The sequence below is a fragment of the Sus scrofa genome, chromosome 11 (genome assembly GCF_000003025.6).
Source record: "Sus scrofa isolate TJ Tabasco breed Duroc chromosome 11, Sscrofa11.1, whole genome shotgun sequence".
Taxonomy (NCBI): Eukaryota; Metazoa; Chordata; class Mammalia; order Artiodactyla; family Suidae; genus Sus; species Sus scrofa.
In genome coordinates, this window is record NC_010453.5 from 25,920,602 (window position 1) to 25,943,402 (window position 22,801).

The window sequence follows — 22,801 nt, forward strand, 5'->3', positions numbered from 1 at the left end:
AGCACAGAGTCCTAACCACTAGGCTACCAATGCTATATGCTTTTAAAATACAATTTTATTTTATTGTTATTGTTATTTTTTGTCTTTTTAGGGTCACACCTGCGGCATATGGAAGTTCCCAGGCTAGGTGTTGAGTCTGAGGTGGCAGCTGCCAGCCTACCTCACAGCCACTGCAACGCCAGGTCTGAGCCACATCTGCAACCTGCACTCCAGCTCACTTCAACGACAGATCCTTTAACCCGCTGAGTAAGGCCAGGGATTGAACCTGTATCCTCGTGGATAGTAGTTGGATTCTTAACCCACTGAGCCACAGCAGGAACTCCAGCTTTTTTATTTTACAAGAAAAATCTTTTTTAAAATTAAAACTCATACAAATTAAAAAATATACTGAATATTCTAATTTTTGTGAAGATGAGTACTATTTAACAATTACGGATGTCATGCTTTATAGGAAATTTTCATGTAGTTATTCCATATCAAAGTAACTAAAGCATTGGGTAAATTAATAATACATGCATTTTTAATATGCAGTTACTAAACTCACTTGTAAAAATCTCTGTCTTTCACCTTGCCAAAATCAGTCTGCATCCCAGAGGACTCATCAGTCAAAAATCAAGTAAGTTTCTTTTTCATAATGTATGCTAAATATGCCTAAAGGAAAAAAAGCACTGTCATTAAAAGTAAGCAGGTCCTTACCTGTGATGTAAGTATTTCTGAGTCTTAATTGTTTTTTGTTTTGTTTTGTTTTCCCTTTCACTTCACACCTGTGGCATATGGAAATTCCCAGGCCAAGGGTTGAGTTGGAGCTGCAGCTGAGGCTACGGCCTTGGTAACTAACAGCACGTCTAAGCCTCATCTGCAAACTATGCCGCAACTTATGGCAATGCCAGATCCTTAATCCACTGAGTGAAGCCAGGGATGAAACCCACGTCCTCACAGAGGTTGTGGCAGGTCCTTAACCTGTTGAGCCACAGCAGGGAATCCTAAATATTTCTTAGGTTTTTGAAAAATTGTGTGCGTGTGTGTGTGTGTATATATATGATACATAACGTATATAACATATATATGACATGTATATATATTAATGGCCTTGAAAAACTACTTGTAAGGCCTTTTACTGATTTGAATTAGTGTTCACATTAAGATTAAAATCGTCACTTGCCAATTTAAAACTTGCTTCACCTGGTTTTGTTTTATGTAACTTTTCTTTGTATTAAGAAGAGCCTCTTCCATTTAAGTTACTGTTATTACATAGGTAAAAAGTTAGTAATAGACTTAATAGAATTGTAACTCTGCTTGCCTTTTACATTTGGGGTAAATTTTTCATAGAGTAATCCTGCTTGAGTTGAAAGTCATTTGTTGAGAGTAGCAGTTACAGTCATGAATGAATAATAAGTATTTGAATTTATTTTTAGTTGTTCATGAGGCATCTGTACAACTTGTGTTCTAAGGACTATAACAGAAAGAAAAACAAGGCATTGATTTTAAGCTTTGCATCCTCACTGAATTTCAAAGGGAAGGCTGTGAGACTTAAAGATCAGGCGCTTTTGACATAATTACCTAAAATGGCTTGAAAATGTTAAAACGATTTATTCGTGTTCTTTCTGGGGAGTTAGAGGAAGACTCTCCAAGTACGACGTAATAGACAAGGAACTTCAGTGACAGGGGCAGGGTGTATAAACTTAAGTAACCATCATTCAGGCCCTGTGCTTAGTCCTGGTAGTATAGTTGTGGTGGAATAGAGAAATTACTCGGCCCTGTTGGAGTTTATAATCTAATTTGAGAGTGAGGATCCCTACCTTTTTAGAACTTTGAGTGGGAAAGATACACAAAATTAGAATCTCTAGGCACACTGATCTTCCCACATACATTGAGATTGAAGAAAGATACTGTATTTCATGTTGTGCCTGGCAGAATTAGTTAAATTATTTTAATTTTGGTTCATTTGCATCTGCTTCCTGTGCTCAGGGCTGTTTGCCCCCAGCTTCAGTAAAGAGACCCTGGCTGCTGACTTGCTGATTGCTTCGCTCTTCTGAGCTTTCCTTTTTTTTATTTGTAAAAGAGGGATAAAAGTGCTTACTTCTTAATATTAGATTGAAAAGAGAATGTAAAATTAATGATGGTATATTAGAACTGTTAACCTGTTTACAGTAAATTTTATCTTTAACATTAGCTTAATTGCAACAGTATTAGAGATAAGTTAGAACCCAGAAAATTATGTATTTCAATCATGGAGGGGTTTGGAGCATCATTTACCTTACTTTTCTCTTGCTTTAATACAGATGATATGAAATTAGTTATGTAAAATTTTCTGTGAATCATCAGCTGCTTTGCTGTCTTGTTCCTCAAGGTGGAGCTCTTGTTGTTCATCAGGTTATATTTTTATCTCGACAAAACAAAACAACAACTAAGAAAATGAGAAGTTCTAAGTTCCCTTTTTCTTTTTTAATAGGTATGACTGGTATCAAACAGAATCTCAAGTAATCATTACACTTATGATCAAGAATGTTCAGAAGAATGATGTAAATGTGGAATTTTCAGAAAAAGAGGTCATTAGAGTCTTTGAATTATTTTTGGAGATTAAATACTTTTATTTGTAAATGTAAATTATATTGCAGAATAATCTCTAGCAATTTGTCATACATATACATCATTTCTTCCTCATATCAGAATGGGGAAAATGCTGATGAAAATACAAAGCATTGCTTTTCAATTTGAATCATTTAAATTTTGAGGCGTGTATAAGTACTATCAGTTATAGCTAGAAGTGCATTTTTTTTCCCTTAGATTTGGAATTCAGAGCAGAACTTGGTTGACAAAAGATCTTAGTAAGATAGAGAATTTGGTTACATTAGGGTGCTATACTTCATGAAAAAGGTCTGCTTATTTGCTGTGACTTACACATCTGAAATTTACTGACCATATGAAATGAGTATGACTTAATAACTTGGTTCCTTAGTATTTAGTAGACCTTGTGATAAATATTTAAGAGAACTTGTGGTAGAACTAGATGTTTTACATTTGAATACTTTCTTTTTTGTTATGTACTGTATAATTTTGCTCTTGTATCTTGAGTTTCCGAGAGATTTAAATGTTAAAATATGTGATATGAAGCAGACTCTTTGGCAGTTAATTATGTCTGTGAGAATTCACGTGAGGTATACCAGATTTTTAAAAAATTATTTTGAGATTCTTAGAATCTCAATTCTAAGAATTCACAATATTTTGAGAGTCTGATACTCATGTAAAGTTTTTAAAATCTGCAGCTATTGGAGTTCTGTAGTCAGTTTAAGTATTTTACCCTTAGCCAAATAAATTGATAAAATGTGCTGCTAATTTGTGTTCATTAGTTGTCTGCTTTGGTGAAACTTCCTTCTGGAGATGATTACAATTTGAAGCTGAGACTTCTTCATCCCATAATACCAGAACAGAGCACATTTAAAGTACTTTCAACAAAGGTAAGACAATGGAAAAGGTTGTCAGTAGTAATCTTTTCAAAATATAGAAACATTAGTCAACTAATTACAATTATAAGCTTTTTTTTTTTCCTTTCTTTTTAGGGCCATACTCTTGGCATATGGAGGTTCCCAGGCTAGGGGTCAAGTTGGAGCTGCAGTCACCAGCCACAGCCACAGCAACACAGGATCCGAGCTGCATCTTCGACCTATACCACGCTCACAGCAACGCCAGATCCTTAAGCCACTAAGTGAGGCCAGGGATCCAACGCACAACCTCATGGTTCCTGGTCGGATTTGTTTCTGCTGCCCCAAGACGGGAATTCACTCAGCCACGTATCTTTAAATTAAATAAGAACAGTAATTTTTAAGTCAGTTTTTCTGTCTACTGCAATTCTAGGACAGTGGAGTGTAAAAATGTACTTTACCTCGGTGGTATATGTATACCTATGTATTTCTCGATAAAGAGGCCTTCACAAAAGAGTTAATGACCAGCATCTTTTGTAAGTTTTGATATAATGCCTCATGTCTTGAACTTATCAGTTTGGCCTATTTTGATCTGCAAATATGTTTCTCACTTATGTAGTTGAAAATACAAATTACTATGTATTTTTTAAATTATTTAATGAATTTTATTACATTTATAGGTGTACAACAGTCATCAGAACCAAATTTTACAGCATTTCCATCCAAAAACCTCAGTGTTTCCTCCCACCCCACAACCTGTCTCATTTGGAAACCATACGTTTTTCAAAGTCTGTGAGTCAGTATCTGTTCTGCAAAGAAGTTCATTGTGTCCTTTTTTAGATTCCACATGTCAGTGATAGCATTTGATGTTGGTGTCTCATCATTGTCTGACTGACTTCACTTAGCTTGATAATTTCTAAGTCCGCTCATGTTGCTTCAAATGCCATTATTTCTTTCCTTTTAATGGCTGAGTAATATTCCATTGTGTATATGTACCACATCTTCTTTATCCACTCCTCTGTTGATAGACATTTAGGTTGTTTCCATGTCTTGGCTGTTGTATTTAGTGCTGCAATGAACATTGGAGTACATGTGTCTTCGAGTCCTGGTTTTCTCTGGATAGATGCCCAGGAGTGGGATTGCTGGATCAAATGGTAGTTCTATTTTTAGTTTTCTAAGGAATCTCCATACTCTTTTCCCAGTGGTTGCAAAAATACAAACTACTATAAAGATGAGTCTGCTCTCTTGTTTTTTTTAGTTAAGTTGAGTTTTAGGTTACTTTGTTTTAAGGGATTAATGAATAATTCGCAGTTTGAGTTGCTGTATAATTTTTAGATTTCTTTATGTTTTCAAAAAGAAGTGAAAATATACTATAGAATTAAAATTCAGGGGAGTTCCCGTCGTGCATAGTGGTTAATGAATCCGACTAGGAACCATGAGGTTGCGGATTTGATCCCTGGCCTTGCTCAGTGGGTTAAGGATCAGCGTTGCTGTGAGCTATGATATAGGTCGCAGATGCAGCTTGGATCCTGCGTTGCTATGGTTGTGGCATAGGCCAGCGGCTACAGCTCTGATTAGACCCCTAGCCTGGGAACCTCCATATGCTGTCGGAGCGGCCTTAGGAAAGGGGAAAAAGACAAAATAAATAAATAAATAAATAAAATTCAGGGACTATGTCAACCACCAATCAAAAGATGTAGGAGTTCCTGTCATGACTCAGTGGTTAATGAACCCGACTGGTATCCGTGAAGACGCATGTTCGATCCCTGGCCTCACTCAGTGGCTTAAGGATCTGGTGTTGCCGTGAGCTGTGTGGTGTAGGTCACAGACTCAGCTTGGGTTTGGCGTTGCTGTGGCTGTGGTGTAGGCCGGCAGCTACAGCTCCAGTTTGACCCCTAGCCTGGGAACCTCCAAGTGTCACAGGTGCGGCCCTAAAAGGACGAAAGACAAAAAAAAAAAAAAAAGATGTAGGATTAGGTAGAAATGTAATTTAGTAGGAAAAATAGTGAACTGAAAAAATTAAAACCTGACTCTGGTTCTTAGCTTGCCCTGTGAATTTAAGACACACGATTATAGGACAGAATTTCAGCGTCTATAGAAATGAGACTGATAGGGACTAGGACCTCTGAAAGCCTTCAATCTGTAAGATTTTTATGAAGGTATATGAAGAGTTAATGAGAAGGAACGATAGGATTTTTTGCCATTACTACACCTTTTTAATGCATGTCCTCCAAGGTAGTATGTTTAACTATTGGGTTTAATTGTGTGACTTTTCCTATCATAGACCTGTGCTATGAAGAGTGGTAACTGGGTCGGCAGGACGAAAGGGACACCTGCATAGGGTGGGAGCAGGAAGTGCCAGGTAGTTACAGTACTATAGTTCCAGTTTAGCAGTAGCTTTTGCATCTAATTAAAAATGATTTTGGAGTTATTGTTGTGGCTCAGAGGTTACAAACCCAACTCACATCCATGAGCACTCAGGTTTGATCCCTGGCCTTACTCAGTGGGTTAAAGATCCAGCATTGCCATGAGCTGTGGTGTAGGTGGCAGACGTGGCTCGGATCCCGAGTTGCTGTGGCTCTGGCGTAGGCCGGTGGCTACAGCTCCGATTCGACCCCTAGCCTGGGAACCTCCATGTGCTGTGGGTGTGGCCCTAAAAAGCAAAAAAGGTAAATAAAAGGGAGAGCTTCACTTATAAAAAAAAAAAATGAAAATGATTTCTCCGTATAGCTATTTGAAGAGTACAAAGCTGTTTACTTAGGCAGATAGGAAATAGTTGCTTGGACAATAGAATGTGAGAAAAGGGATGACGTCTTAGGAAGGTTTTGGTCTTATCAGCTGCATCCACATGGTTTAGAATTTTTTTAATGAAATAATATTGGGCCAAGTAATCAAGCATAAAACTAGATCTAGATTTGAGAGGGCGATCAGGAAATTATTCATGAGATATTTAAGTATGTCTTTTTGAAGTGATTTAAATGTTAACTGATTTGTGTGACCACATGGCAAATAATCGGTCTTACTAAGCTCCCTTATATAATAGAATAATAGGTTTGGTGAGTATACAGGTCTCTCTGGCTAGAATCAAAGATATAACTAAACACTGTCATATCTTATTCTTTCTTCTTTGAATCTTGTGAGTGCTTGTTGAGTCTAACCATTCCCCAACCCCATGTAACTGTGTTCTCAATTTACCTTTTTTTTTTTTTTTTGGTTAATATGTAAGTTTTCTTTCTCTTATTCTTAGTAAGTATTTGAGGATGAGAAGCTGTCATAGTTGTGTCTCTGTATGTGCTCAGGGTAGGGTTGCCAGATAAAGTACAGAATGCCCACTTAACTTTATGAACAGTGAATAATTTTTAAATATATTCCATTTGCTAAATGTGGCAGCCCTAGCCCTCTGCACTCTGTTTAGTGGGTGGGCGCTCAGTAATTGTTCAGAGAATGAATTTAAATTGGATTCTGATGTTGGCCTTAACGAACCTGTTAGAGGGTATTTCCATTCTTACTTTTACAGGTGAAAAGAAACTGAAGTTCAGGAGTTCCCTTTATGGCTCAGTGGGTTATGAACCTGACTAGTATCTGTAAGGATGCTAGTCCTTGGCTTTGCTCAGTGGGTTAAGGATCCCATGTGGCTGTGGTGTAGGCTGGCAGCTGCAGTTTCAGTTTGACCCCCTAGCCTGGGAATTTCCATATGCTGCAGGGGCAGCCCTAAAAAGCAAAATACATACAGGTATATGTACGTTCGTTCATTAATTTGTGGACTTTAAATGTTTCCCCAGGAATTCCCATCGTGGTGCAGTGGTTAATGAATCCGACTGGGAACCATGAGGTTGCGGGTTCGGTCCCTGCCCTTGCTCAGTGGGTTAACGATCCGGCGTTGCCGTGAGCTGTGGTGTAGGTTGCAGACATGGCTCGGATCCCGAGTTGCTGTGGCTCTGGCTTAGGCCGGTGGCTACAGCTCCGATTCAACCCCTAGCCTGGGAACCTCCATATGCCGCGGGAGCGGCCCAAGAAATGGCAAAAAGACAAAAAAAAAATAAAATAAAATAAAATAAAATAAATGTTTCCCCAGGTTCACAAGTTACTAAAGTGTTTAACCTGGCCTGGCCTAGGAGGAATACTTTTACCTGTATAAAGCAAGTGCCTCTTTGTTTAGGTTTTCCTAAGTTCTGGGATTAAAGAATTTAGATTTGAAGGATATATTCTGGAAGACGATTATTTTTATTGTCCTAACCCAAAGTAGTATACATTACTTTGTAAAACTACACTTTCTTGGAGTTCCCATTGTGGCTCAGCAGTAACAAACCTGACTAGTATTCATGAGGACTCGGGCTCGATCCCTGGCCTCGCTTAGTGGGTTATGGATCTGGCGTTGCCATGAGCTGTGGTGTAGGTCACAGACATGTCTTGGATCTGGTGTTGCCAGCAACTGCAGTTCGATTCTGCCCCTAGCCTGGGAACTTCCTATATGCTGTAGGTGTGGCCCTAAAAAGCCAAAAAAAAAAAAAAAAAAAAAAAATCCCTTACCCTTTCCTTTTTCTTTTTATTTCTTTTGTCCATACCCAGGGCATGTTGGAAGTTCCTGAGCCAGGGATTGAACCCATTCCACAACGGTGACCTGAGCCACTGCAGTGACGATGCTGGATCCTTAATCTGCTGAACCACAAGGGAAATCCAGATTACCCATTTTTATGCTGTGTTTTATGGGAAACAAATGGGAAGAATTTTACTTAATTTTATCTTAAGGGGAACGAAAGTTTTGAATCCCTTTTTGTACAGCAGAGGGAGACAGCGTTAAAATGCTGAAAATACAATCTTTCTCCAGGTTACTGAGGCTTATTTAGTGATGACACTAAAAGGGAAAAATAGTAATTTGCTTTTCATATGTGTGCGGGTGTCTTGGATCATTTATGTGATTGAGAAAAGGGTGTATTTTGCTTGAAATCTGCTTGAAATTAGTTTCTGTAAAACCTGTGGTTTAAAGATCTATTTCTTTGCTTTTCGAGATGCCTGTTTTCTTATCTTCAAGGATGAATGAATGTTGCATATTTATGTATAACCATTGGTTAAGTGTTATTAATTCAAGTGAAATATAATTTGCAATAAGATAGTAAGAGGTATGATCCTTAAATTATTGAAATAACATTTCTAAACTAAATATTCTACCGTGTAATATCTGCTTTGTTTTTCTTAGTCAGAATTCATGTTTTTAGCATCTGATAGTTATTTCTATCTTCTACAGAATACCAGTTTTTATATCAGCCTACTAATCCATTTTCTTTATTAAGAAACTAATGTTTCTTTTGTTTCATCTTGTTAATTTCATGGCTGTATTCTCACAATCACAGGGTTATAACTTCAGTAACAGCTGTACTGTTAAATATTCATTTTAAAGATTAATGTTCACTCCCTCTAAAAAAAAATTAGAATTCTCAAAATCCTTTGAGTAAATGTGCCCTTGTGGAAATATTTCTTGGGTTACTATTTTTAGTCAAAATAATTTTTTCGTATTATATCAGTATAAAATATGATGGCTTTTTTTTTTTTTTTTTTTTTTTTTTTTCCCAGTCTTTTTAGGGCCACACCAAAGCATATGGAAGTTCCCAGGCTAGGGGTCAAACCAGAGCTATGGCTGCCAGCCTACACCACAGCTACAGCAATGCCAGAACGCCAGATCCGAGCTGTGTCTGTTACCTACACCACAGCTCACAGCAAAACCAGTTCCTTACCCCACTGAGTGAGGCCGGGGGTTGAACCCCTGTGCTCATGGATACTAGTCAAGTTTGTTACCGTTGAGCCACGACAGGAACTCCAATATGAAGGGTTTTAATTGGAATTGTGGGAAATAAAAATGTGTATCTTAGTGACAAAAATCCCCCTTCTCAGCCCACCAAAATTTGGGAAGTTTTAGAACTTTTTTTTTGATATTCATAAAAGAATCCTAATTATGATGTAATGGGATTGGAGGTGTCTGGACAGGATGCTAACTGCTTTTTTGTTTTTTAAGCACATAGATGTGGGGGGTTGGATTGTTATTTTATTATGTCTTTTTGATGCACTGGTGGTAATAAGTTTTCTTTTTTTTAATAGTATAGTGATCAGTTGCTGATATGCACAAATCGTGGATCTTGGAGTATATTTTTGCTGCCTTTTCTATTAATGTATATTCCTATTTTTATTTATTTATTTTGCTTTTTAGGGCCCGCTCTCTTGGCATTTGGAGGTTCCCAGGCTAGGGGTCAAATCGGATCTGTAGGTGCAAGTCTACACCACAGCCACAATGTCAGATCCGAGCCATGTCTGCAACCTACACCACAGCTCACAGCAATGCCAGATCCTTAACCCACTGAGCAAGGCCAGGGATTGAACCTGCATTCTCATGGGTACTAGTCAGATTCATTTTTGCTGAGCCATGACAGATCTCTGTATTCATATTTTTAAAAGAAGATTTTACCACGCATGCTGTCTATAGCTGTCTTATTAAACTTAGGCATGCATTATGGATATTTTTTCCATGTCCTTAAATATTTTACAGCAAAGTATTTCTTTTTATTTGTTTGTTTGAGGCACATAGAATTCCAAGGGCAGGGATGAGATCTGAGCCGCAGTTGCCGCCTCGTCTGCAGCTGCAGCAATGCCAGATCCTTTTAACCCACTGTGCTGGGTGGGGATCGAACCTGTGTCCTGGCACTGCAGAGGCACTGCCGATCCCATTGCTCCATAGCAGGAACTTCACAAAGTATTTCATCATATGCATTTACCATAGCATATTTAGCCAGTTCCATATTGTTTGATCTGTAGAGAATTAGAGTAGGTAACTGTTTTGATCACTGAGTATTATCCTATGTAATACTCACAATTACTGCATGGTGTGGGTATTGTTGTTTCTTTTTTACAGGTAAAGAAATGAACCCAGAGATGTGAAATAATTTGCTCAGATTTTTTTAGCTAATTATAACAATGATGAAGATATTGATAATAGCACTCAGTTATTATTTGCCAGACATAGTGTAATATTTTTTTTCACGCATGGTCTCATTTAATTGTCCTAAGAACCCTGAGATGGGCCCTGTTAACCCATTTTGTAGGAGAAACTGAGGCTCACTGAGATGAGTCATACATCCAACAAGGGGCACCTATTTGTGACTCTACTCTTTCTGAAATTACACAGCTGATTGTTTTTGACTTGTCTCAACCTCTGCTTATTTCTAAGGAAATAAAATAAGTAGAACTTTTAACAATAAAAGACATTTCCAGCAAGTTACTCTATTTCTTGGCTCCCTCATCTCTAAAATATGGATGGTTTTCTCCTCTGTATAGGGTTCTTCTCTTGAGTGAGGTGGTATATATGAAACAGTGCACGGGATATGTAGTAAGTGTTCCATAAATGTTATTTACTGCTGTTACTTACTCAGATTTTTATTCAGGTTATAAAAGTAATAAATGCAGATCATAGACAATGTTGAAAAATATAAAGGAGCTGAGAATGTAATCACTCCATCTTCTTTACTGAGGTCATGTTGGCATCCTTCCTTCCAGATAATTAAGACACTTCCCCAAATGTAGGTCTGTCACTACAGGGGAATTTTTTCTTATGGAAATGTCTTCTGATTGACACTGTTCAAGAGGAGTGGAGGTGTTGCCCTTACCCCCAGCACAGTGCCTGACTTGGAGTAGGCGCTCAGTCAGTATTTGAATGAAACTGTTAGAACTTTGGAGAAGATTATGTAGTTCCTCTTCATTCATTACCATCTTTTGCATTAAAAAAAATTATAAAATTATTTGAGTGTAAAAAATGAAGACATAGATGTGCAGCCTGGCCTCAGGAAGACTGAGCTTTTCTATTATTGGACAGAGGGTTTGGACACAACAAGTGTTTTATTTTTGTTTTTGTTTTTGGTTTTTTGCTTTTTTAGGGCTGCACAAGCAGCATGTGGAAGTTCCCAGGCTAGGAGTCAAATCAGAGCTGCAGCTGCTGACTTACGCCATAGCTACAGCAGTGCCAGATCCTTAACCCACTGAATAAGGCCAGGGATCAAACCCGCATCCTCATGGATACTAGTCGGGTTCGTTACCTCTGAGCCACATGGGAACTCTTGATACAACAGTTAAATGTGCAAAAAGCTGCAATCCAAAGAGAAAGGAACACTTATTTAATGACTGCAGCTTTGAAACCAGTGGCTCTCAAAAGTTTGCTAGAGGGAGTTCCCTTCGTGGCTTAGTGGTTAATGAATGTGACTAGGATCCATGAGGATGCTGGTTTGATCCCTGGCCTCACTCAGTGGGCTAAGGATCCGGCGTTGCCGTGGGCTGTGGTGTAGGTCGCAGACACAACTAAGATCTGGCATTGCTGTGGCCTAGGCCGGCAGCTGTAGCTCCAGTTGGACCCCTAGTCTGGGAACGTCCTCCTTTTTGCGGCCCTAAAAAGCCAAAAAAAAAAAAAAGTTGGTAGGAAACAAAGTTTACCAGTAAACGGTATAGCTCTCTCATCTCCGGGAATGATGCATTATATATGGATAATAGTAGTAGTAGTGGGTAGGAACTTCCTTTTTAAGAAGGTAGTGCCTGAATGCTCTGATCCTTTAGGAGTAATGGCTTTTCTTTAAATCTGAACTTCCTTTCATTGGAAACATTAACCTCCGTGCTGTGCAAAGGGCACCTTAGAAGTGGGTGATGGCACACATGATACGGAAAACTGACAGTCCAGCACAGCGAGGATTCTTACCGGTAATCCATGAATGCTGCTTTGGGATGTTACAGCACATTGAAAGCCTTCCTTGTGCATGTGGGAGCAACGTTCAGGCAAACTATCAAAGTTCTAAGTTAACTTTTAAACTATTTTTGACTTAAAAATGAAAGTAGAATGGCTGATAAATGGTTGCAATAAAAATGTATGAAATTGGGCTGGTGGTAATTCGAGAATATCTGTCAGGATCATTTTTAAAAGCATATATAAGCATTAAAAGTGAAGTAGGTATAAAAAAGAGTTCGTAGAAAATTAGTCTCCACCCTGTCTTCTTTTACCTTTTAAAAAAAGCTGCTTTAAATAGTTTATTATGTGCCACTCTTTTAATGAATGGATTATGTGTAATTTCAAGTTCAGGTCACGGTGTCTCAGTTGAAACAGGTTGTTTCTTGGAGCTTTAACTTTGGCTTTATGAAGCCCTCTTTGTTCATGCTACACAGTAACTAGGTTATAGTGGCTCTCAGTGGATGTGAGTGCTAGTGCGTGCTGCTCTTCGGGTGAAACAAGGGACTTTTTACGGATGGTGCTAAGCAGGGAGCAGGAGGTGTGAATATAGGATGCCCTGTGGCTGAGGTTACTTAAGGATACTGTTGATGGACACACTGTTTGCAAGTCTTCATTTCTGGATGAGTTGAAAGTTGAGCAAGATGCAGTTTTAAATTTAGTTTAATATTAATAGTCCTTGGAGTTCCCATCGTGGCTCAGTGGTTAACCAATCCGACTAGGAACAATGAGGTTGTGGGTTCCATCCCTGGCCTTGCTCGGTGGGTTAAGGATCCGACATTGTCATGAGCTGTGGTGTAGGTCACAGACGCGGCTCAGATCCCATGTTGCTCTGGCATAGGCCGGCAGCTACAGCTCCGATTCGACCCCTAGCCTGGGAACCTCCATATGCCACGGGAGCGGCCCTAGAAAGGCAAAAAGGCAAAAAGACAAAAAAAAAAAAAAAAGAAAATTAATAGTCTCGGTAACTATTGCTGTGTCATTGCCAGTTACTGGATTTCTGTCCCTTTTTGATAAATATCCTAGCAATGACAGCCTAAAATAACCAGTGTCTTCTGACTTAATACTGTGTAAGAAAAAATAAAAGTTAATCATAGTTTGTTTTAGGGAATTCTGGAGATCCTCTTAAATATTTTTATTTATGTAGAATTTAAACACATAAATTATATTAAAAATATTAATCTTTTTGCCCCTTTTCCACTGAGATTGGTTTCATGTTTTTCTTAATGGAAACTTTTATTTTTTTGTATTTCTATGTGCCTAAAGAAAATACTCATATCACGCCCTTACCATACAGTCACTTCATATCTGAAAATATTGACAGTGCAGTTCCCGTCGTGGCGCAGTGGTTAACGAATCCGACTGGGAACCATGAGGTTGAGGGTTCGGTCCCTGCCCTTGCTCAGTGGGTGAAGGATCCGGCGTTGCCATGAGCTGTGGTGTAGGTTGCAGACGCGGCTCGGATCCCGCTTTGCTGTGGCTCTGGCTTAGGCTGGTGGCTACAGCTCTGATTCAACCCCTAGCCTGGGAACCTCCATATGCCGCGGGAGCGGCCCAAGAAATGGCAAAAAGACAAAAAAAAAAAAAAAAATTGACAGATTTTTGGTAGTGTTTAAGTATTTTAAATACACAGATTTTAGTTGCACGTGTTACAAAGATTACCAGTAATTTTTTTTTTTTTTTTTTTTTTTTTTTTTTTTTGCTTTTTAGGACTGTATCTGCAGCATATGGAGGTTCCCAGGCCAGGGGGTCCAATCTGAGCTACAGCCGCTGGCCTATGCCACAGCCACAGCTACACAGGATCCAAGCCATGTCTGGCACCTATACCACAGCTCACGGCAACCCCAGATTCTTAAACCACTGAGCAAGGCCAGGGATCAAACCTGCAACGTCATTGTTCCTAGTCAGATTCGTTTCTGCTTCACTACAACAGGAGCTCCGTAATTGCTAATTTAAATGATTCATCTACTCCCAAGGGGTCAAAGAACCAAAATTTGACACAATAGGCTTTTCTTTTTGTTAATCTCCTTTTTCTGTTTAACGAAAGTGGTGATTGTTTTCTTAAAAAAACCCATTAGAATATAAAATTATAATTTGATTTGTAAACTATTTATGTAATACTTATTACTGTATTTACTAGTAGTTTATTTTATTTTATTTTTTATTTTTTTTTGGTCTTTTTGCTATTTCTTTGGGCCGCTTCTGCGGCATGTGGAGGTTCCCAGGCTAGGGGTCTAATCGGAGCTGTAGCCACCGGCCTATGCCAGAGCCACAGCAATGCGGGATCCGAGCCGCGTCTGCAACCTACACCACAGCTCACGGCAACGCCAGATCGTTAACCCACTGAGCAAGGGCAGGGACCGAACCCTCAACCTCGTGGTTCCTAGTCGGATTCGTTAACCACTGCGCCACGATGGGAACTCCACTAGTAGTTTAAATGCTGTGTTTTGCTAGGCTAAAAATGGGGGCTAGAGTGTTATTAGAATAATGAAAACATGAATAGAGAGATGTAAGTGCTATGTGAGTGTGAGGGTTAAGGCTGGATTCTAGGGGACCAGCTTTGATTAGAGTATAAAAGATGCTTTTAGAATGTTATTAACATTTCATTTTAATAAGTGGCCTTAGTTTAGCATTCAGAAGCTCTTCGTCGTCTGTCTTCCGTCTTTTTTTCATCTGTATCTTTCCCTGCACTAACCAAAGCCTGGATTGAGGCAGACTACTTGGTAGCGCCTAATGCACTGTATGTTTTCACATCTCAGGGCTCCAGTTTTAGGCAATTACCTTTGCTGCAGAGACTTATCCTTCTACCATTGCAAGCGCTCATAGCCCTTCAGGGTATTCAGGGTGCCTCCAGACCTTTCCTTTTCACAACTGGGTGTGATCTTTCCTGAGCTTTTAGAACATTGTTTTGCCTCTTGAGTAACTTTCAGATATCTTAGAGACTATTGAATGGACATGGTCGTGTCTTTACTATTTTTAAAAAAATTCCTCACATTCCTGAAGACTCTACCTTGCTCACAGTAGTTTAATAATTATTGAATGAATGGTTGTAAAAGTGTTAGCATCGCTTGGTTATAAAACCAGGTCCCTTTACTTGAAGAACAGCAAGGTTCTGGGACACTGGGGTTTGCAAAAGAGAAGGGCTTTATTCATGAGACAGCCAAGTGGGGAGAAGGGAGAACAAATCTCACATCTGCCTCTCCAGAGGCGAGGGGCATGGGATACTTATGGGGTAGAGAAGCAGGGCGGTCTGAGGTGTCGGGAACAATGACAGGAGGCAAGAGAACAGTGAAGTCGTCGGTGTTCGGTGCAGTGTTCTCATATATGAGTCACATGCCTCTGCATGGGATGCATGTTCCGAAAATGGTGGCATTAGTGTGATCCGAGGGTGGAGATTTTGGCTCTCTGGTGTCAAAAAGTCTTCCATGAGACACTCGTCGAGGCCCATTTGAATAGTTCGTGGTCTTGACCACTTTGAAGTGGGCAAGACTAGGTCCATGTTCCTAACAACAGTTAACTGTGACTGTAAGAACCCATCCTTCAGAGATGTTTCATATCAGAAGCAGTTTAGGAAGTCTTGTGATTGTTTAAGCTCTGTGTAACTTGGAGGGTATGCAGTTTGCAGGAACAACGGAAGTGAGCTTGGTCAGAGCAGGCAGCTTACAGGATACTACTTATGAAGCAAGTTATATCTTAAGGGGTCTGATGACTGCCCTCTGTTTAGCTTATTATTTTTGTACAGTGAAATGAATTTCTCTCCTCGAAGACAGGTTCATGTACATGGGGCTATAATTCCTTTAGGACAGGGTTTCTCAGTGGCCAGCACTGTTAACATTTGGGGCTGGATAATTCTTTGTTGTGGGGGTTGGCCTGCATGTTGTAGAGTATTTATACCACCCCTAGCCTCTCCTCACCCCTCCCTTAGTTGTGATGACCCAGTAATGTCTCCAGAAATTGTCAGATGTTCCTTGGGGCACAAAAATCACCCCTGGTTGAGAACACTGCTTTGGGGTGGGGGAAGGATTCCAAGACTCTCTAAATGTAGTTTATAGTGGATATGTATGTTGTTTGCCAGTGGTGGCTTTTAAGTAGAAACAAGAATGTTTAAAATTTCTTTTAATTTAACTTTGTATAATTTAAGGAAACTGTCTCAAGGACGCTATTCTTGTAAAACATTGATGACTTAGGGAAATTACATTTTCTCATTGTTTGGGTTATTTTACATTGAATAATGGGTTTTATTTGCTGTTTCCTCCAGATCGAAATTAAAATGAAAAAGCCAGAAGCTGTGAGATGGGAAAAGCTGGAGGGACAAGGAGATGTGCCTAACCCCAAACAGTTCATAGCAGGTTTGTTTTCTGGCCTTGATAAGTTTTAAATTCGTGTTGTGTTATATAGTGGAAATGAAAGAGTAATGAGTATTCTTTCTACTTTCATTATTTAGAGTATAATAAGGTTGCTTTGTGATGAATACAAAATACCCTTTCTTTTCTTTCTTTTTCTTTTTTGGCCGCCTGGTGGCGAATGGAGTTCTTGGCCAGTGATCAGATCCAAGCTGGAGTTGTGATCTACACCGAAGCTGTGGCAATGCCAGAGCCTTTAATCCACTGTGCCAGGCTGGGGATTGAACTTCCATCCTGGCGCTGCAGAGACACCACCGATCCTGTTGTGCCATAGCGGGAACTCCACAAAGTATCTTTCCCTACAATGGTCCTAACTTCTTCAACTCTGTAAGAACACGAATGGCAGCAAAAGCCCAGAAAGAATTGGGATTTATTGTTTACTGTATCACTTTATGACATTAGTTGGGGATTGTTTGCTTTTGTGTGTTACCCTTTCTCTGTTGCTGCTTTTTCTGTTTTAAGTAAATTAGTAGTCCACTCTGCTGATTTAATTCCTCCTCTTTCCTTCTCCCCTCTTACTTATTCCTTGCTATTTCTTCTAATAGTGTCAACTCTAATTTCTTGGAATTTCAGGGCTTCACAGAGAAAAATATCGAGCTCATTTCTTTGTATTGCTGAGAGATGAAGCAAACAGCTAATGAACGCCTAAGGCAAGCAGAGGAGTAGAGTTGAAAACCAGGGTTGATTTCTTAACCCTTTAAGGGACAGATGACTAAGTTGGGGGTCAAGTCTAATCACATGCATTAGGCAGATAGGTATTTTTCTTACAGAATGATAATCTGCAGGTCACAATCTAAGACCGTATTTTCAGCAGTGGTCTTATTAATGAATTGAGAGAATTTTCCTTTTATTTAAAGATAATGCTCTGATCTGATGCCTGAAAGGTGGTAACTTTATGTTTCACCTACTTTTAAGTTTTTGATTGCTTAATTCTGTAACAGAAAACACACTTCCTTGTGGCACTTTTTAGAAAACACTGCCTTAGCCAACAGATGATTCGTTTAAAATTTTATTTTGACTTTTTTTTTTTTTTTTTTTTTTTTTGTCTTTTTGCCTTTTCTAAGGCCGCTCCTGTGGCATAGGGAGGTTCCCAGGCTAGGGGTCTAATCAGAGCTGTAGCCACCGGCCTATGCCGGAGCTACAGCAAACTCGGGATCGGAGCCGCGTCTGTGACCTACACCACAGCTCTCGGCAACTCTGGATCCTTAACCCACTGAGCGAGGCCAGGGATCGAACCCGCAACCTCATGGTTCCTAGTCGGATTCGTTAACCACTGAGCCACGACGGGAACTCCTTGACATAATTTTAGATTCTCATAGAACTTGCAGAAATAATAGAGTTCTCATGTACCCTTCACCCAGCATCCCTGCATGATAATATCGTAACTAACCTATAGCGTATTTAACAAAACCAGGGAATTGACACCAACAGATCGTTTCTAAGAATTGAAAGATAAGTTAATAAGCTATTTATTAAGATTCTGCCTCCCACTTTATGTGAAAGATGCGCTAAAGATCTTATGCTCTCGTCTTGGGGCTGACTCCCAGAGATTTTTGGGCTGAGATGTACATCTAGCTTAAAGCATGTTTTGAAAGAAATACTTTAAATGTAATATCTAACCTAACTCTAACCACAGCCCTGTATAGTAGGTAGCTTAGTATTGTTCTTCCCATTTTAGACTCTGCTTGTCCAGGATTGCCTAGCAGTTTTCACTGTCTAGGACTACACCCAGCTCTTCATTGTCTAGGTCTGGTTCTTCCACCCATATGTGATGTTGCTTGTTGCTGCTTTTTTTTTAACAATGGGAAGTCCCTGCTGACTTTGCAATTATCTGATTTTACAGTGAATAAGCAAAGAGGTTACCTGTCTCTCAGTAGTTCATCTACCATCTAGAGATGTTAATATTTTTCTAAAATTAAAGATTTTTTAGTGTTAAAAACTTTTTCTAAACTCAGTGCCTTGGAAATTCAATATGCTATTCCTCCTCACCTGTTTTATTTTTGTAAGGAGTTAATACGCTTGTCGGATTTTTGTGTGCTTCAAGCTGGAGACTGCAGATAAGGGCAAGTTGCTTAACCTGTCTGGGCCAGCTTTCTTATCTGTAAAATGGAGATTAGAACTGTGCTCCCATCTGGAGAATCAGCATTAGGATTAATTAAACCTATGTTCTCTAGGCTCTTAATTTACCATGGTGTGCCTTTTTTTGTTCCTTTGGTTACTAGTGAAAATGTACAGAAGATAGAGGAGATTAGTGGTAGAGGAAGAGTAGATAAAATTGGAAAAACAGTATGTTTGCCCGGAATAAGACTAACATGTGTTGTAGTTTTGTTTAGGGGTGGTGGGGATGGGGTTGAGAGGGGCAGAGAGAGGAGAAAGGATGGGAGAACAGAATAAACAGTGAGTAGTTTCTCAGCTCTTGAGAAAAGAAATATGTAGAGGGGCGGTAGTGGAAGAGGGACATAAGGCTGGCAGTAATGTGTCCTGATGCATTCATAGGGAAATATCGGGTCAGGCTTTTGTTTTGTTTGTTTTAAGCTCTGTAGCTGTACTGTCCTTTGTAAGAGCTGCCAGCCACATTACCTATTGACCACTTGGAATATGACTGGATTAAGATGCGATCCAAGTGTAAAATACATACTAGATTAGAAGACTTCATGTGAAAAGAAGAATATAAAATATCTTAGTTTTTTATATTGATTTCATGTTGTAATACTATTTTGGATATATTAGGCTAAATAAAACATGAGAAAGCATTTTACCGGATTCTTTTTAGTGACATGGCTGCTAGAATATTTTAAATTATACATGTGACTCGCATTTGTGACTTATAGTATCTTTCCGTCAACTAGTGAACAGAACTGCTCTTACAGTTCTTCGGTAACCTGGTTAGTTAATTTTTAATTATTTGCATGCCAGAATCCTGATTCCCTTGGTCTTTGAGGCAGCCTTGACAGTGCCCCAAGCCCCTGGGCTCATTGTCTCATTGCAGACAGCCTCTGTTTATCCCAGTACACCCCACAAACATTATTTTCTGTGTATGTGTGACATGACATTGAAGTCTAGATCATCACGTGCAGTATTTTTCAACATTCAGGAATTCTTTTTTATCTCCTGTTGAAGTAATGTAGTATTTTTAATGTGGGGAGGGGATGGAATTTTACCTCCCTGTCAAAGGGCATGACAGTGTCAAGTAGCATGGCACTATTGTCAGTTTATTTCTACTCTGAAAGATGGAAGTATCTCAGAAGAATCCACGTTTTTAACATACACTAAAATTCTGTTTAATTTCTTTTCTTCTTCTTCTTTTCTTGGGGGTGTGTGTATGTGTGTGTGTGTCTTTTTAGGGCCACACCCGAGGCATATGGAAATTCCCAGGCTAAGTGCCAAGGAGCTGCCGCTGACAGCCCACACCACAGCAGTGCCAGATCTGAGCTGCATCTGCATCTCAGCTCATGGCAACGCCAGATCCTTGACCCAGTGAGTGAGGCTAGGGATCGAGCCCATGTCCTCATGGATACTAGTTGGGTTTGTTACCACTGAACCCGACTCCTCTGTTTAATTTCTTCATGAGAACATCTTTTTACAAAATTACTATGTTTAGAATTGTTTGCCACTCTATTTGCAACTTTTCTGTGAACACGAAAGTTCTGTATGTTTCTCACCCAGTTTCTCCTGTTATTGTAATTAACATGAAGGGTCTGTTTTTTAATCTAATTTGCATAATGCTCCAGAAGTTTATACTTTATTTAATTATTGACATATGTATCAGAAAGACATTTATTACAAATGTGAAATTCAGTGACTTAAACCATGGGCTTAGATTTCACCATGGGCGTTCCCGTCCTGGCTCAGTGGTTAACAAATCCGACGAAGAACCATGAGTTTGTGGGTTTGATCCCTGGCCTCGCTCAGTGGATTAAGGATCCAGCATTGCCCCGAGCTGTGGTATAGGTCGCAGATGCTGCTCGGATCCCGTGTTGCTGTGGCAGCTACAGCTCTGGTTTGACCACTAGCCTGGGAACCTCCGTGTGCCACAGAAGTGGCCCAAGAAATGGCAAAAAGACCGAAAAAAAAAGGAAGATTTCACCATGGTCACAGGGTTTACATATTCTTAACATAATCAACATGTGTTAATTAATTACTTCTGTCTGTTTTTACTCCATAGATGTAAAAAACCTATATCCATCATCATCTCATTACACAAGAAATTGGGATAAATTGGTTGGTGAGATCAAAGAAGAAGAAAAGAATGAGAAGTTGGAGGGAGATGCAGCTTTAAACAAATTATTTCAGCAGATCTATTCAGATGGTTCTGATGAAGTGAAACGTGCCATGAACAAATCATTTGTAAGAACATAAACGTTAAGAGATTCTTTTATGCTAGTAAATTTCAGAAATTAAAAAAAGTGATAAGTATATAACTTGAGATCAGATTGCATGTACTGTAGTTGGGAGTTTTTTTTTTTTTTTTTTTTTTTTTTTTTTTTTTTTGCTTTTTCAGACCAAATTTGTGGCTAATTGGATGTTCCGGGCTAGGGGTCACATCAGAGCTGCAGCTGCAAGCCTGTGCACAGGCACAGCAAGCCATGTCTATGACCTACACCACATCGCTAGATGCCTGACCCACTGAGCAGGCCAGGGGATCGAACCTGCATCCTCGTTCGGATTCATTTCCACTGTGCCACAACGGGAACTCTGGGAGTTCCTTTTGACTGGGCTTTGTCTGAGTATTTCTTCTTACTCTAAACTTAGAATAATTATTGAGGAAGTTGAGAGCTTCTGGACGAGATAAAACAAGTGATGTATTCCAAATAAATTTTTTCATCAGTGAGTTAGAACTTGGAGTTCCTGCTGTGGCACAGTGGGTTAAGGTCTGGTGTTGCAGCTGCAGCGTAGGTTGCAGCTGTGGCTTGGATTCAGTCCCTGGCCCAGGAACTTTCATGTGCCACAGGTGCGGCCAAAAACAAGAAAAAAAAATACCAGGGTTACAGTGGGTGATATGGAATTATTCTAGTTGGATTTATCACAGTAGCTGATGAGTTCTCAGTGAGCCAGAATCACATATAATCTCAATGTCAGAGATGAAAAATATAGAAGGGAAACTTCCAGAACAGTTTGGCAAGTAGGAGGTAAATATTAGTTATTCATTGGTTTGTTAATAATTTCTCTGTTGATTAAGAAAATTCAGGCTTTTTGCCAGGGCATGAATACCACCTGAATTAGGCCTCAAGTTCTGAGGTTTTAATGACATGTCATCACTGTAGAACTGTGTAGATTTTGCTTAAAGGTATATTTATTTGACTTTTACTAGCTCTGGAAACATCACAGTTTTGAGTTGGTTACCCTGTGCTATATGTAGGTTCTTGTTACCTATCCATTTTATATGTCGTTGTGTGCATATTTCGGTCCCAAGTCCCTAATTTATTTCACCCCACAACGTTTCCCCTTTGGTAGCCATAAATTTGATTTCTCTTCGAGTCTCTTTGGTAGGTTCTTTTATATCATTTTTCATTAGATTCCGTGTATAGTGATCTCATATGATTTGTCTTTTTCTTTCTGACTTACTCTACTTAGTCTGATCATTTCTGGGTCCATCCATGTTGCTGCAAATGGCATTGTTTCCTTCTTTTTTATAGCTGAGTAATATTCCACTGTGTATACATACCACATACTCAACAGTATAGGTGGGTTTGGGCTCCCTTTTCTCCATATCCTCTCCGGCATTTATTGTTTGTAGACTTTTTTTTTTTTCTTTTTGTTTTCAGCCACACCTGGGGCATATGGAAGTTGCTGGGCATATGGCTGTGACCTATGCCACAGCTGCGGCAGTGCCAGATCCTTAACCTGCTCTGCCACAGCAGGAAAGCTTATTGTTTGTAGACTTTTTGATGATGGTCATTCTGATTGCTGTGAGGTGATACCTCCTTGTAGTTTGATTGGCATTTCTCTAGTAATTAATGATGTTGAGCATCTTTTCATGTGCTTTTTAGCCGTCTTTCTTCTTTGGAGAAATGTCTTTCTTTTTTCTGTTATATTGTCTTTATGCTGTAAATTTCCATCTCAGAGGAAATTTAGCTGTCTCCCACAAATTTTGATTTTATATTTCCATTTTTATTCAGTTTAGTATATGTTTTGATTTCCGTCGAGACTTCCTATCCTAAGTATATATTCCACTTGAAGAGAATATATATTCTGCTGTTGTTGAATGGAATGTTCTATAAATG

General features: G+C 39.3%; 1 protein-coding gene across 1 annotated transcript in view; it reads left to right on the top strand.

The window, feature by feature from the left end:
• Positions 1–22,801, top strand: part of SUGT1 (SGT1 homolog, MIS12 kinetochore complex assembly cochaperone) — a 55,224-nt gene that overhangs the window by 15,160 nt on the left and 17,263 nt on the right. Inside the window, exons 8-12 of the mRNA XM_005668449.3 lie at positions 582–616; positions 2,453–2,549; positions 3,351–3,458; positions 16,433–16,523; positions 20,743–20,924. Coding sequence (XP_005668506.1) covers positions 582–616; positions 2,453–2,549; positions 3,351–3,458; positions 16,433–16,523; positions 20,743–20,924 — 513 coding nt within the window. The remainder of the gene's footprint in view (positions 1–581; positions 617–2,452; positions 2,550–3,350; positions 3,459–16,432; positions 16,524–20,742; positions 20,925–22,801) is intronic.